The sequence below is a fragment of the Leuresthes tenuis genome, unplaced genomic scaffold (assembly GCF_036924035.1).
Source record: "Leuresthes tenuis unplaced genomic scaffold, fLeuTen1.0.hap1 SCAF_12, whole genome shotgun sequence".
NCBI classification, from domain to species: Eukaryota; Metazoa; Chordata; class Actinopteri; order Atheriniformes; family Atherinopsidae; genus Leuresthes; species Leuresthes tenuis.
In genome coordinates, this window is record NW_027325366.1 from 7,864,399 (window position 1) to 7,879,899 (window position 15,501).

The 15,501-nt window shown below is 38.3% G+C and overlaps 1 protein-coding gene across 2 annotated transcripts in view; it reads left to right on the forward strand.

Annotated features, from left to right (window-relative positions):
* Positions 1-15,501, forward strand: part of hibch (3-hydroxyisobutyryl-CoA hydrolase) — a 28,230-nt gene that overhangs the window by 10,150 nt on the left and 2,579 nt on the right. For both annotated transcript variants that reach the window (XM_072396518.1, XM_072396519.1), the window contains exons 7-11: positions 2,615-2,693; positions 13,272-13,417; positions 13,872-13,958; positions 14,088-14,146; positions 14,787-14,868. In XM_072396518.1, coding sequence (XP_072252619.1) covers positions 2,615-2,693; positions 13,272-13,417; positions 13,872-13,958; positions 14,088-14,146; positions 14,787-14,868 — 453 coding nt within the window. The remainder of the gene's footprint in view (positions 1-2,614; positions 2,694-13,271; positions 13,418-13,871; positions 13,959-14,087; positions 14,147-14,786; positions 14,869-15,501) is intronic.

The window sequence follows — 15,501 nt, forward strand, 5'->3', positions numbered from 1 at the left end:
TGGAATACTAAGCTTGAAAGTCAACATTTTGATATGACCATTTTTTGTTCTTCAATACAGCTTGAACTGTTTTAGGGTTGTTTTATACCCTTATAGAGGTATCTGTCTGCCATACTCTGAGCCACGCAGGTTCTGGAGATGATAATGATGAAATGATGATTGGTAGAATGTTATCTTGAGCTTGCAGGGGCCAACAACAGCTGATTTCATAAAGAAAGAGATTGAAGTGCCAAAAACCGTAAATAGCAAAGAAGCACAGATGAAAAACACAGAAAATGGCTACACTGGACAGTCTACAGGATTGAACACTGAGTTTCACCTCACCACAAAGCAGATTTATCTCCAATTTGACATTTCCTTTTCCACAACAGAGCAAAGCTAAAAGACTAGCAACAACACCAACACAACCAAGGACGGTGCACATCTCGGAGTAGCAGAAGAACACTAGAGCATAAAGTCATTTGCGGGGAAGTGGCCACGCTTCTGGGCAAGCTTTCTTGTAATTTCTTTAAGTAGCCTTCAAGAATAGTTCTTCACGCTTCTTGAAAAACATTCCAAGAGTCTTCTTTGGATTTCAGCTGCTTTTTGTTAAGTTATCTGTCAAAATGACTCTACGCTGCTTTAGTAATGGAAGTAGTCTTGACCATGACTGATTAAGTTCTATCATGTTTACTGCATTGGCAGTGATATTGGGATCATTGTTATGCCGAAAAATTAGCTGTTGCCAATGAGGTGCTTTCCAGGTGGTAGATCAAAATCTGTCAACACTTGTCTGGTTCTCAAGTAGACAAATCAACTCTAAGGTACTGTGTTATGCCTTTGCCGGATTTTATCCTATTTCCTACAAACATCAGTTCAGGGTGCTGTTCATCTGCCCCGATTTATCCATTCATTTTAGGTGCCTTTTTTCAGCTTGAATCATTCATAAGCCAGTGTTAAGTGGCTTAACAAACAAGAAAAGACACATTCCTTTGAAAATTGTCAGGTACAAGGACTGGACTGGAAATGTCTGAAAAAGCGTCCAACTTCCAAAGGAAAAATCCTCAGAAAGCCTGGAGGACTATTGCTCAAGCCCACTTTGAAAATCCGTCCATTTTCTATACCCGCTATATCCAACTCAAGGTCACATGGGGGCTAGAGCTTATCCCAGCTGTCATTAAGCAAGAGGCAGAGTACACCCTGGACAGGTCGCCAGTTCATCACAGGGCCACACAGATACCATGCATGCTCACACTCACTCCAAGGGTCAAATTAGAGATACCAATTTTCCTAACATGCATGTTTTTGGACAGTAGGAGGAAACTTGAGTACCCAGACAGAACCCACGCATACACGAGTTGAACATGCAAACTCCACATAGAAAGGTCCCAGTCAAGATTCAAACCAAGAACCTTCTTGCTGTGAGGCGACGATGCTAACCACACCACCGTGCAAGTCCAAGTCTGGATCATTGAAAGCAAAATATAAAAAAATGAGGGATAGCTGTAGACTTTTTCACATTAACACAAACTGTTCTGTAGATTGCTGTATGTGATAATATTTCAAGTTAATTTATTATCATGTGCTCAGGACTGATCTCTAAAAACATGCGTTTAACCATAAACTTCAACTGATGCTTAGATTTTAGCTCTTAAAAGTGATTATAGGCGGTACTTTTTGCTGATCTGTCAGCATACTAGTAGTACTAGTACTAAGAAATACTACTTACATCTGTCTATATTCAAAAGTGCGCAGTTAATTATCTTTTTTTTTTTATCACCAAATGACAACAGTCATCTTGGAACTTTTTATTGTAGACCTCATAACACTATAGAGAGTAACCCACTGATTCCCCTTGAACATTCACACATGTAGGTGAATGTTTGCAGAGATTTTATTTCCAAGGTAACCCTATTCTCTCTCTCTCTCTCTCTCTCTCTCTCTCTCTCTCTCTCTTTCTCTCTCTCTCTCTCTCTCTCTCTCTCTCTCTCTCTCTCTCTCTCTCTCTCTCGCACAGAAAACACACATGCACACACACCCCCAAACAGAGTTCATACAGTGCTGAAAATGTTTTCTGGCCAACCCTGCTTATTATCTTTCACCTATCCCCCTGTTAGGAGCCACATCCATTAATCACACTCAAGGAAACACACACTTATGAATGTAGAATAATTATTCAACTTTATTTTTTTGGAACTTAGTTCAACAATTTCACAAAGTGCTTCATGAAGGAATAAGGAAGAAAACCAAGCACTGGAGGTAAAATGATAAAGGCAATCAGTGTTTGCTGAAGAGGTAGAAACATTAAGATAAAATGAATAAACGTTAGAACTTAACATAATTCCTAACGTAAGTCCTTTGAAAGTAACTTTAGTTATAAAATTTTGGGGCTCCTAAAGCAAAAGTCCTCTTTTCCTTTGTCACAATCTGTGACCTAGAAATATGGATCAGCCTGGTTTATGCTTTGTCCAACCACTTCTACACTCTTTGTATATATGACAGTTATTAATTCTTTGTCAACAGCACTGTTTCCACCTATGTGTTGTGTCCTTGATCAGTCTGTAGCTGTGTTTTCTGCTCTTTTTATCCAAGGATTGATTTTCTTTTTTGTAACCTTCTTGTTTTCCACCTGCAGGGTGTAGGTCTGTCAGTTCATGGGCGATTTCGAGTGGCCACTGAGAAGACAGTGTTTGCCATGCCAGAGACTGCCATTGGTAAGACTATCCAGTTGCACAGTAAAGTATTTGATTGGATGGAAGTTTTCATCTTCACAAAGATTTAAAAAAAAAAAAACTCTTAAACTGATCTGTGGGATCTTTTCTGTGATATTCCAAGTCAAAACCTAAAATTGTTTATTTATTTCCACATAGTCCTTGCCTCTTGACAAAAGATCGTTGGTCATTTCACTACTTCAAGTGGGTCTTCTTGATGTCCATCCCCCTTTTTTTTCTTTTTTTTTTTTTCAGTTTCGAGCCTCTTTCACACATCGGTTGCACCTTATTGGCACAAAAAAGACGTATTCGTTAACTCGCCACTGTTCCTCCTCGTAATTTACACATGCCAAGCAGAGGACGCTCAGCCCCGCGTTGCTGTGCTCTTACACATATAAAGCTGGAATAGAGCCATATCTACAGGACAGACAAACAGCTTGTAGCATTGGGATGGCAGGTATTTAAATGTATATTGTTTAAATTCATGTTTCATATCTCTCACAGACACACTTATTTTATACAGACTGCTTCCAGGATGATGAGAGATATAAACACATGTGTCATTCAGTGGAGAAATTATTACCCAAGTCCCTACACAAGAAAAGTCCTGGATTTTGTAGGTTTTTGTCAAACTGTCTTCTCTCTGAAAACATAGTTAAAAAAGAAAATGGTAACCCCCTCCTTTGATTGGCTGCAAATTGTTGTGACTAGTCTGATTGCTGTAGCTATGAAGTGGATTGTGCAAATTATATTATTTTGAGGAGTTAATCTGAAAACATTTAATTTTTCTAGAGAACAGATTTTCTAGTTTCTTTTCTACTCCCAACATGACTGCAAAATCTGGTGTCGTCATTAACTTACTGAAACACTGTGCTCACATTTGAGAGAAGTGTTAATCCTTAAAACCTAAGTAGCCTTTAATGGTCTAAAGAAAGGAGAGAATAATATGCTTACATGGATCCTTAGACATGTGCTACTTGTGTAACCTAAGGAACACTTTTTTTATACATTACATAACACATCTCTTACATTATCCGTGCTTGAATGGCTTGGCTTCTTGTTTTATCATCAAGAGCTCCTCTTTGTTTTTGTTTTTACTGTCTGAGTCAGTTCTTCAAGTACATATGACCCCTACATTGACACTAAGCCATAGTCTGCTCTTTAGCTAATTGATACATGTAGACAGATGGCCTTCTTTCCAGGTGCTGAGTAGATTAGCAACAAATCTCTGACAACTAACTAATCACAGCCAGTATTATGGCATAAGAAAGCCTGTTGTCCAAATGGCTGATAGTTTCACAGTTGCATTGCTGCAAATGTAAATATGTACATGTAATGTTCAGAATGCTATCATGTAATACATTTATAACTATGGTTTTGGGGAATGAATGGAGCTGTGACCAGTTAATGTTGTCTGTTCCATCTCAGCCAGTGTAATCACTTCATATTGCTGGATGATGGATTCTGATGTGTTTCTCAAGCATCTCTGAAAGACTTTGTGTCCAATCATAATTGGTTTGGAATCAGGTGACAAGTATGAGCTCTGTTGTTTCAGCATTGCAAGGTTTATGTTTTTTCTGTTTGTTTCATGTAAATCAGTTCATGTTCTGATATAATACGTTCACTCAGGTGTAGATGTGAGGGTTGGAGATGGGGTTGACTTGCAGCTTTCAAGGATGCTTGCGTCATCTTTCATTTGACACAAACCAATGAAATCTCAGACAAAGAAACATGCATCAGGCTGATTCTGATGCATTCTGGGCTCTGACTTTAAAAAGTGATTTTCAGCTGATATGTAGTGGTGTCGTGGATTTAGCTTTGGATGTCAGGCGGAGGGTTTGGAGGAAGATTATGTTGTAAGCAGACAGGAAATTAGTGTGTGTGTCTGTGTGTGTGTGTGGGGGGGCTCTTGTTGGTATGGTCTGATAGTTATGTGTGAAGAGGGAGCAAATGGGATAGTAATTGAAATGTGCTGACTGAGGACTGACTGTATTTGGGGATGGAAATATTTCAGGGTATTTGCATTCTCTGGGATTGTTCTGCAAGCCAGGAACACTGTTATCCATGGGTCTCTTTTTCTTTATTCCACACACGCATATCTTTGTATTAAGACTTGCTGGGGAATTAGCACATTTGATTAGATTTGGTTTGGTCTCGTTTAAAAAAAAACAAGACACTATTGTTTTTAGTGTAGGCACTAAAGTTACACTTTAGAATAGAAAAAAATCATTGATACTTATCAGGAGATGTCTGTCTGATTAGTAGGTGAATGAAAAATAAGGAGTGAAATTAATAAAGTTTACAGCAACAACATTTGGGTGTTGCTGTACACTTTGGTTATGGTAAGCAGAGGCGTATGGAGTATGGTGAGTAATGTCTTAACCACACAGCAAAAAGAAAATTTGTGAACATGCCGATACAGTGCATTTCCATTATCTAAGCATCCCGTCTGCCATCAGTAACTTGGAATTCTCACTGCACTGCTTATATTAGAGAAAAGCATTTTCCCCCTTTTCACTGAAGCACAGCTGCCTCACAGACCCCACATGCTTATTTTAGCCCTAATCCGGAGGTCAAAGCCTCTCAAGAGACTCTCTTATGTGCTGAGTTATCTACAGTCACTCTGTGGAATCGTGATTTTTTTTCCCCTGAAGTATGTTGTGATCATATGCGTATCATGTGTATATGTATGATAAGAACTGGAAAACTCTTGATTGTGTGAAAACAACATGATTCAGTTTTGAAATGGTCCTATAAACAGTTTCATTTAATCATTGACCTCAATCTAAAGAACATCTTTTAACAGGTTAGTGAGTTTGAATTCACACTTTACCATAAGTCATTGATAAAATATTGAAGTTCTGTGTGAATGTGATTGTTAATTTTAATAACCAAGGTGGTGAGAATGATGTAGCTTGGCTGATTTTATTGGATGCAACCTGTACATGTTTGATGCATGCAGGTGTGCCCTAATTTCCCGTGAATAACCATTTCTCTGAAAGTCATCACATCATCTTCCAGATTTACAAAAATAAGGTCGCAGTATGTAGTGTCCTCTAGACCAGAACGGAGATTTTCATGCTTGCTCAGGCCACAGGGCCCTTAAAGGGAACCCTTTTTTTAAACAGTTGAAAGGATGCTACCTACCACATCATAAATGTAGCAAACACTGGTGCAGATGTTGACCTCTACTTTTCAAAACATGGAAATAACGGACACAATTCCAGATTTTTCTTTCCATTTGCAAATACAATTATTATTGGATTTTTTTCACATTCCCTGGATGTCTTATGGCACTTTAGCTTAGTTTGCTTTTTTAGTGTCCATAGACAGACAGTTCTATTGTTGCAAAAGACGTATCTGTAGCATATTTGTGGGAGTATTTCAGCATAAGCACTTTTGATTCTAGACAAACTTAAGACATTTCAAACATCCATCAGCTTTTTCCATTAATGGCAACATCAGCTGAAAGCCTTTATTTTCTGGTCAAGTATGTCTGTCTGTGAGAAGATCTGAATTTCTTGATTCGGAAATGTATTCCTAAATAACTCTGTAACGGTAGAGGCAGTTTAGGTATCAGTGTAAGATTAACTTGTTTCATTAACAGAATGAATTTCACTATCACCTGTTCATACTTGGAGTTAAAATGTGTCTCGGGTGAACAATTTGACAGCGCAAGCCACGCTTCCATTAGCATGTGTCTCCATGTGTTTTGTTTGAACTTGCGATTGGATCTCACATGTCCAGTTATTATGCAAATATGCATATTTCACTAGTGCATTGTTAAAGAAACTTTTTTGAAAAAGAAAAACTAAATTAAGTTAAAATGGAAATAGAAGAATTGCACAGGGTGTATCATATAGTGAGTTTTGGAAATACAATTATTTTGGTTTAGGGAATGCAAGGAGAAGGTATACTTTCTCTTTTACAAACAATTAACTACGCACACAAAGCAGTGAGACAGAAAACAACTTGCCTTCTGTATCTTGAATCAATTATTTAGAGACTTTCTCCCTTCTTTGAAATAAAAGCAATTTGTTAGAAATTTGTAAACTGAACTTTAAGAGGTAAATTAGTGCATATTAAAAGTCCTTATTGCACATTACATATATTTCAGATAAACTGAGGAAACAGTAGCAAGCATCAGTGGCAATGCTAGATCAGGATAAAGGTTAAAATCACTTAAACCTTTTCACATAGAGAACTCCTAAATAGAAAATAAAATTAAGATGCTGTTAGTCTGCTGCATAGTGGCTCTCATTCTGGTTATTTCTAATGTAAACAAATATGAAGGCCTTGCTCTTTGCTTTAAATACAGCTGCTGATGTAATATATGTGTAACATTAATAAAGAATAATCCTAACAGGTATGTAAATATAAGATTTAAAAAGTATTATTGATCTGATAAATAAGATTAGGGGAAGAGACTCTGCACACAGTCTGCTCCTTTACCAACTGTCCGCAAGTCCTACCTTAAAACTCTAAAGAAAAAAAACTATCATAAAATGTTTAAACCAAGCCAAATAGAAAATATAAACCAGCTTACATTTTCTCAAATGGCTGCAATGACCTAAATGGGAATAAAATCTTTTGCAACATAATTCAGAAGGTTGCATAAACTCCAAATCTCGAACAGGACACATATTGTGATACCACTGATGAATAATACATAGACTTGGGGAATCAAATGAAATTTCATCAGTGCTTGTCCTCTGATCACATGAAAAAAAAGCTTTTAGAATTATGTATGTAGGATAAAGAAAATGTGATTTTTTTTTTTTTTTTTCAATGTCCAAATGAAAAAAAAAAAAGATTTGTACAGCTAAAGGTGCTTCAGTGTGCTGTGCAGATCTTGATCAGAAAAACTGTCCTATGAAATCAAGATAGATATATATATCTTGCTTTATACATCACCCTTATACCAGGATTTGGCCCATCTGTAATAAAGCAGTTTTGTATGTATTCATAGTGGATTAGAGTTTAAAATGCCTTGGGAAATTATTTAAAAAATGTCAACAATTCAAGGATATGTGTTGACTTTGTAACTAGTTTTTTTTTCAAAATTTTTAATTTTGAACTTATACAGAACAGTGAATGGTGTTAGCTAAGGTCACTAGTGCTGACAAGTCCGAGAAAATTGGGCTTTTCTGATCCTTGTGTTGCTCTCTGCTTGAGGCCTATGGCCTGAATTGATGGTTGTCCACTTGACAGCGAGCACATTTATATAACATTTGAAAAAAAACTCTTTATTGTAGTGGTCCAACCAAACCAGACTTTTAAAATGCAAGCAAACATGTTAGTTCCAAAATCATATAAATTCAAGTTTCTCAAAACCGGACTGGCACACCTGAATAATAAGGCTGGGACCAAATCATTCTAGCATGTATACGCTCAGCCAGACTCCTGTTGGCCTAGGCACTATGCAAATCTTTTTGTAAACACAGTAAAGGGTAAGTGTTTAGTTAATTTCCCAATAAAGCTTCTCTTATTTTTCTGTTTCTTTAGTCAGATTTGGTGAAACCAAATCTAGCTCATCAACTCTGCGTCAACTTTAGGTCACTTAAAATATTTCCAGACTGTGGTTCTGGTCTAAGATAAACCTGATTTTATAACTGCAGCATCATCTGACAAAATCACTATTCAAGTAACGTTAATACAAGGTCTGTAGAGTGAATTCAGGTATACTTACATGTATGTATAATGATCTTCTAAAGAGAAAATTGGATGTAGTTTAGATTCTAACACTCATTCTACAGCATCGCAGTGTTGGATATACTTCAGTCAATAACGTAATCCTCATGCATGTATATGGATACAGGGACAGTGGTCCTGTCTACTCATCGAGAGCAGTTTGGTGAAAGTCGGCGTCCTTCGGAAGATATTCCTCGAGATCCATATAACGGAGTGAACAGGGCATAGACGATGCAACCTCTAAATAAGGCATTATCTCTCTTTATTTCACCAATACTTTAAGACGAATGAATGAATGAACTCAAATATTGCACTATTGCAATATTCTCTGCTTCTGCATCCTACTTTCCAGGAGGGTACATCTGTATACTCTGGCTCAAAACGGTAAGGACATCCGTCGTACGCAAAGTCGTCGTCCACGCCGTCAAAATCTGATGAATATTTTAACATGTTGAACAAAACTAGCAGTAGCAAACTCTGTATGAAGTTAGTACACCGTCTCAAAGCACGGAGTAAACAAGCGCGCATCGATGACATCATCTAAGTAGACGCCTATGTAGAAAGCCCCCTGATGGGCTCACCTATTTCCCTGGAGGACAACAACATGGAAGCTATAAGCTAATATTGCAATATTACGCGTTCATTAATTCATTCTTCTTAAAGTATTGGTGAAATAAAGAGAGATAATGCCTTATTTAGAGGTTGCATCGTCTATGCCCCCGTTCACTCCGTTATATGGATCTTAAGGAATCTAAATATCTTCCGAAGGACACCGACTTTCACCAAACTTCTCTGTGAGTATATAAACGTATTTCATGCCAGAAATAAGGTCTAGGTTTAAAAATACCCGACTTCCCCTTTAAATGGCACAGTGGAGCTGTAACCGTATCATGACTCAACTGTGAACATGACCTTGCTGACTGTACACAATAACTCAGAAGCTGCTGCTTCACCTTCCTCAGAGATGATTTTTTTTTTCCATCTGTTTAAGGTGAACCATGGAGAGAGCTAGATAAGAAGAGATTATTGTCATAAAATTTTGTTTAGTATCTCTGGGATACCAGCTGCAATAACAAATACAAGAAAACATACATGATAAAGATAAGATAAATGTCAAGAAATGTTCTAGAGAGCTCCAGATTTCTTTATTGCTTCACAGGGAGGTTTTCTCTGTGCTGTTGGTATCTTTGCTGTAAAAAAATTGTATGCCTCCATACTCTGTAACTGGTTAAATGTGACATTATTCCGTTAGAAATAGTGTAAAATTAGTATATCAGTAGCATTTCAACATTTTAGTCGGAGTATGCTTGGCAAGCACAAACTATTTATACACACACATTGCAGTCCTGAAATATTCTAGAGCTCTTCTTGTATGACTCCTCGCATATATTTTCTACCAGCCCCCCAAGCAAAATGTCCAAAAGATCCGAAGAGACCAAAAAAGCCTCATCCTTCATTTTCCATAAACAAAACATGACAATGTCCACAACTTATTTTTTGCGTGGCGTTCTACCTCCTGCCAGTTTTAGACAGGTGCTCTTCGTCTCCTCCCCTGTAACAAAACATCTCCAACTGTAAAGAAACTAAATGGCCCAGCTTGTATCTCTGCCCACCAGCAAATGACACTGTCTGTCCTGTTTACTCCAACTTTGTTGATGCTTTGTTGTTCTCATATAAGAAAATTTGATTATTAGTTGTTTGAAACAGAGAGCAATACACGAGAGAAAGCTGCATTATACAAGGTTGTATCAGAATGGTAAAGTATTCACTTTCTATCAATTTCTAAAATATTAAAAATGGATTTCTCATCAGTCAGTCATCTCTCGGCTTGCTTGGTGGCCTAACGATGGGCTCTCTTACACAGCTTACTCGGTCTCATCAATATGCCTGTGCTAGCTTAACTTAATCGGTTTCTCACAGTCCTCCCAAAAAGCTCCACCAAGCTGGTCAAGTCAGAAAGTTGTCAGGATTGGTTATTCCAATATTTCATGTAGAATATATTTCCTTTCTGAGACTGTAGGTGCTGTTCTATAGATCCAAAGCAGAAATCCTCAACTATAGTATTGATGTTGTAATTCACTCATGATACACTATATTGCCAAAATAATTCACTCATCTGCTTTTACACACATATGAACTTAAGTGACATCCCATTCTTAATCCAAAGGGTTTAATATGACATCGGCCCAGCCTTTGAAGCTATAACAGCTTCAACTCTTCTGGACAAGCTTTCCACAAGGTTTAGGAGTGTGTTTATGGGAATTTTTGACAATTCTTCCAGAAGCGCATTTGTGAGGTCAGACAGCGATGTTGGACGAGAAGGCCTGGCTCGCAGTCTCCGCTCTAAGTCATCTCAAAGGTGCTCTACCGGGTTGAGGTCAGGACTCTGTGCAGGCCAGTCAAGTTGTTCCACACCAAACTCGCTCACATTTATGCTATTCTCATCTGAGCTATGAACCAGTCAGCTAAACTTGTTTCTCCCCCAATGAACTGGCTGTCTGAAGTACTTGGCAGAATTTTAATGGAAAGGTAAAGCTGAAAATAAACAAATAATACAGACAAATATTAAACATGTGCATAAATCAAACAAATATAACCTTACAACATATTAAACCATTCTAAACAAATATACAAATTCAAATAAACATACTCACTGGCAATGCCACTAGAATAAAGGAGGACGAGGATTGCTGATTGCTGCTTTTCCAAATAACAAACAGGACTACTTTTTAACAGAGAGAAGAATCTACCAGAAAGTTAACAAAATAAAAGTTACCTCTTCAAAATAAATCTCTTTAAAACCTCTCATCTGTTACATCACTTTTGTCTTCATGGACCTTGTTTTGTGCACCGGTACGCAGTCATGTTGAGGTAGGTAGGGGGTAGGGGCCATCCCCAAACTGTTTCCACAACGTTGGGAGCATGAAATTGTTCAAATTCTCTTGGTATGCTGAAGCATTCAGAGTTCCTTTCACTGGAACTAAGGGGCCAACCCAACTCCTGAAAAACAAACCCACAACCGCCAAACCCAGACTCGTCCATCAGATTGCCAGACGGAGAAGCGTGATTCGTCACTCCAGAGAACGTGTCTCCACTGCTCTAGAGTCCAGTGGCAGCGTGCTTTACAACACTGCATCCGACGCTTTGTATTTCACTTGGTGATGTATGGCTTGGATGCAGCTGCTCGGAAATGGAAACCCATTCCATGAAGCTCTCTACGCACAGTCCTTTAGCTAATCTGAAGGCCACATGAAGTTTGGAGGTCTGTAGCGATTGACTCTGCAGAAAGTTGGCGACACTATGCGCCTTAGCATCCGCTGACCCCGTTCTGTCATGTTACGTGGCCTTCTGTCAGGTTACGTGGCTGAGTTGCTGTCATTCCCAATCGCTTCCACTTTGTTATAAAACTGCTGACAGTTGACTGTAGAATATTTAGTAGCGAGGAAATTTCACGACTGGACTTGTTGCACAGGTGGAATCCTATCACGGAACCATGCTGGAAATCACTGAACTCCTGAGGGCGACCCATTCTTTCACAAATGTTTGTAGAAGCAGTCATAGTGGAAGTGGACTTTAGGTGTCAGGCGCATCTAAGGGGTCACATGATAGATCAGGGGGGTCTTGAAATGAATAAACAATTCTGAATGTTTCTTTCCCCCCTTCAGAAATACAGTAAATTTTACAACCAGTACATTTTTCAGTTTAAATGGTAAACTGACTCTCTTATATAGCACTTATCTTGTCTAGATGACCACTCAGTGCGCTTTTACACTACAAGACACATTCACCAATGTAAGCACACACGTTTTTCTGTATACAATGTAACAGAACCTGAAGTTGTAGCTGTGAACTAAATACAGTGCAGTAAAAAACTAATAAACAGTTGTTAAGTTAAATGAAGTAAAAATGCCATTAAGTTTCAAGTAAAGCAGAATTCTCTCACTTGAGTATGAAACTTGGCTTTTTCTTTGCTCTTCCAATCCTTTACTTGATTTAAAAAAAGTCCAGCAAATCCAGCAATAAATATACATCAGCGATCCAAATTAGTTCTGTACATGACATATTCCTTCATTCCCATGAGAAGGGACTGCAGCCTATTTTCATTTTGATTCCACATACACTGTTCTGCTACAAGAAATACCTACTACGTACCTGCAAGGGCTCCACGTGTTTTTTTGGAAAAATTTCTCTCTCCATACCTGTTTCTGAACACAGTAATTCATCTGTGACAGGCAGTCCTCACATATGAACATTAACCCTTCGCTGTGGGATAAACAGATTTAACATCTGCCAACATCTGCCACTTTTATGATATTACATTTTCAGCCATGAATGAGGTCAACACAACTAATCCCTGTCTGCTCTTCACCTCCCCCTCTTCTTGCCTCATGCCACACAACAAAAGATGTGTGAAAACAAGGTGTAACAAATGGAAGTTAATTTCATGTCAGGACATTTTGACATTAGTGAAAATACAGCATGAATGGTGTACAGATCAAGGCTTTGGATTGTAATTAAATGAACCATAAAGCTTGTAAGCTGTGAAGCTGCATGCTCCACTCTTTATAAATGTGTCAGTGGTGATTTGTTTATACATCATAACGGTTGTGCCTAATCTCAGACACATGAAAAAAAAATCACTTCTGGGAGATGTGGGCTGATGTTTTAGGAAGATTTCAGAAAAAAACCCACAAAACTGTTCAATACTTCTCCAGCCTCACCATTTAAATGCTCAGTTGAATTTGTGTAGCAGTGGGTAATAAACTCCCTCTAATGCTTTTTTTTTTTGTCATTGACTGAATGGAGTTTTGGTCATTTTACTTCATGACATACATTTGTACTAGAACTGTACAAGACTGTGTATGAATGCTTTCTGTTTTACCTTGACAGGGCTTTTCCCAGATGTGGGAGGTGGCTTTTTTCTGCCGAGGCTCAGGGGGAAGTTGGGACTGTTTCTCGCCTTGACGGGCTTCCGACTTAAAGGACGTGACGTGCAGAGAGCTGGAGTTGCCACTCACTTTGTAGAATCAAAGAAGGTGCTGTTAAATGTTAAATGGCCCATGCCCACCCTGAGGCTGAGTGGTATTTATGCTACAGGGATGAATGCGGGCAGGTGTGTGGCCAGATGTTGAGTCACCGGATATGCCTGGATAAAAAGATAAAACTAATGTAGACTTGGTCTATAAGCTGCCAGTTTATGTGCTTGCATGGCAGACTGTTGGACTCCGATACAACAATGCCTTTGAATTATTTTCTTTCTCAGTCCAAACTAAGATGAACTGTCCTTGGTTCTTACCAAATTCTACAATAGAAGAACAGAGCTGATGAAATACTCATACTCTTACTTTACAGAAGCTGTTTCCATTATTTCCAAGTATTTCTTCTTTGAGAACCAAAAGGAAAAGACCTTTCTCCAAAAATACTAAGAATGCTGTCAGGCTTCTTTTATTTTTTTTCTTTACACATTTTTGGGGATTTCTACATCAATAGATCCCAGACCTGGAGAAGGAGCTAGTGAACTTGAAGTCTCCCTCGGATTCAGAGGTCTCCAGAGTGCTTGAGTCCTTCCAGGACCAGGTCAGAAACTAAAGCAGCCTTTATACATCCAAAGACCTTATCACTAACGATAAGCTTAAAATCTTGCTTTGATCAAAAAATAATTTCTCCTACACAGGTGTGTTATTTTGTCTGTGCTCATTTCCACAGAGTAGTCTGGACTCTGAAAAGCCTTTTGTCTTGGATAAGCACATTTCTGATATTGACAGGTAGGCCTTCCATTTCTGTGTAACCTGAGAAGTAAAGAGTCATTTTTCCTAAGCATAATTTCTGACAGAATAAGGTGGGATATAAGAATATATTAGTTTGTCTTATTCTGTAAACCATCCACTTAATTCCTGTAATCAGTAAGAAAATACCTGGGGCCCATAGAAAAAAGAAGCTGAGTCTGAATGTTCAGAACAAATTTTTATTATGTAATCATTAGGTCTGTTTATCTTCATGTATTTAAACTATTTTGGAAATCAAAATCAAAATTTGGTTAGAATTTGAATTGATTAGATGAATCAGGATTGAAATCGATAGCTACTCAAAAGATAACCCATCCTAATAACTAGTTTTGGCCTCCCATCTCAAGATTATTCACTCCTACATTTAAGTGACATCTCTAAAGGCAGACCAGAATTTCCCCCAACCTGCAAGGCGCTTTAATTGTCAGGAGATCACTGACTATTTGGGGGATTTAATGTTTTTATTAGTTTTTTACTAGTTTTTTAGTTTTTTACTGGTCCGTTAGGCTTACCATTTACACGCCTTTGGATACACTCACAGTACCTGAAAGGACAAATGGAAAATCAGGAGAATACCTGTCTAGTTTTCAGTTCTGAATTTCCTCTTCCCTCCCATCAGGCTGTTCAGCGCCACCAGTGTGGAAGGAATCATGCAGAAACTGAAGGCAGACGGTTCAGAGTTTGCTAAGAAACAAGCCGAGGTATGTCCTTGAGCTGCATCTGAATCACAATTACTGTCAGAATTGAATTGTTCTCTAAATAGAGTAACTGTACAGAAATCTGTTAACACTTGTGCAGAGACATGCTGCCAATTTCTGCTTCCAGCATCAGTTGTCTTTAACACATGGCAGTCATGTCCCCATGCACGCAACAGGCAGACACAGGGCTCTTGTCGATGTTTTTTGAGAGGCCAGCTGTGATGTTGAACTTTGCAGCTATGTTATCTTTGTTGCAAAGTATAGCAAATAGTTCCAAATATGTCTGTACAACTTTCTGGCACATCCTGATGCAGCACATTCAGCAGCCCCAAACAAACATATATGTTGTTTTCCTGGATCATGGTGGCTGAAGTGTGTACAGTGTACAGTCTCATAATAACAAACCTTTAAGCTGCGTGCAGATGTCTAAAGACGAGGAAATGTGCATACCATGTACCTAATTGGAACCTTAAAGACACAGGGAGGTGGAAAACATGTATTGGTCTCAATAGAAACTGCTGTCTCTGTGAATAATACCTACCTTTAGCCCTGGTTTACCACCAGTAGATAAAGCTCATATTAAGTACTGGAATGAAACCAGAGCATTGTTTGGCTGAGCAATCCATGTTAGTAATT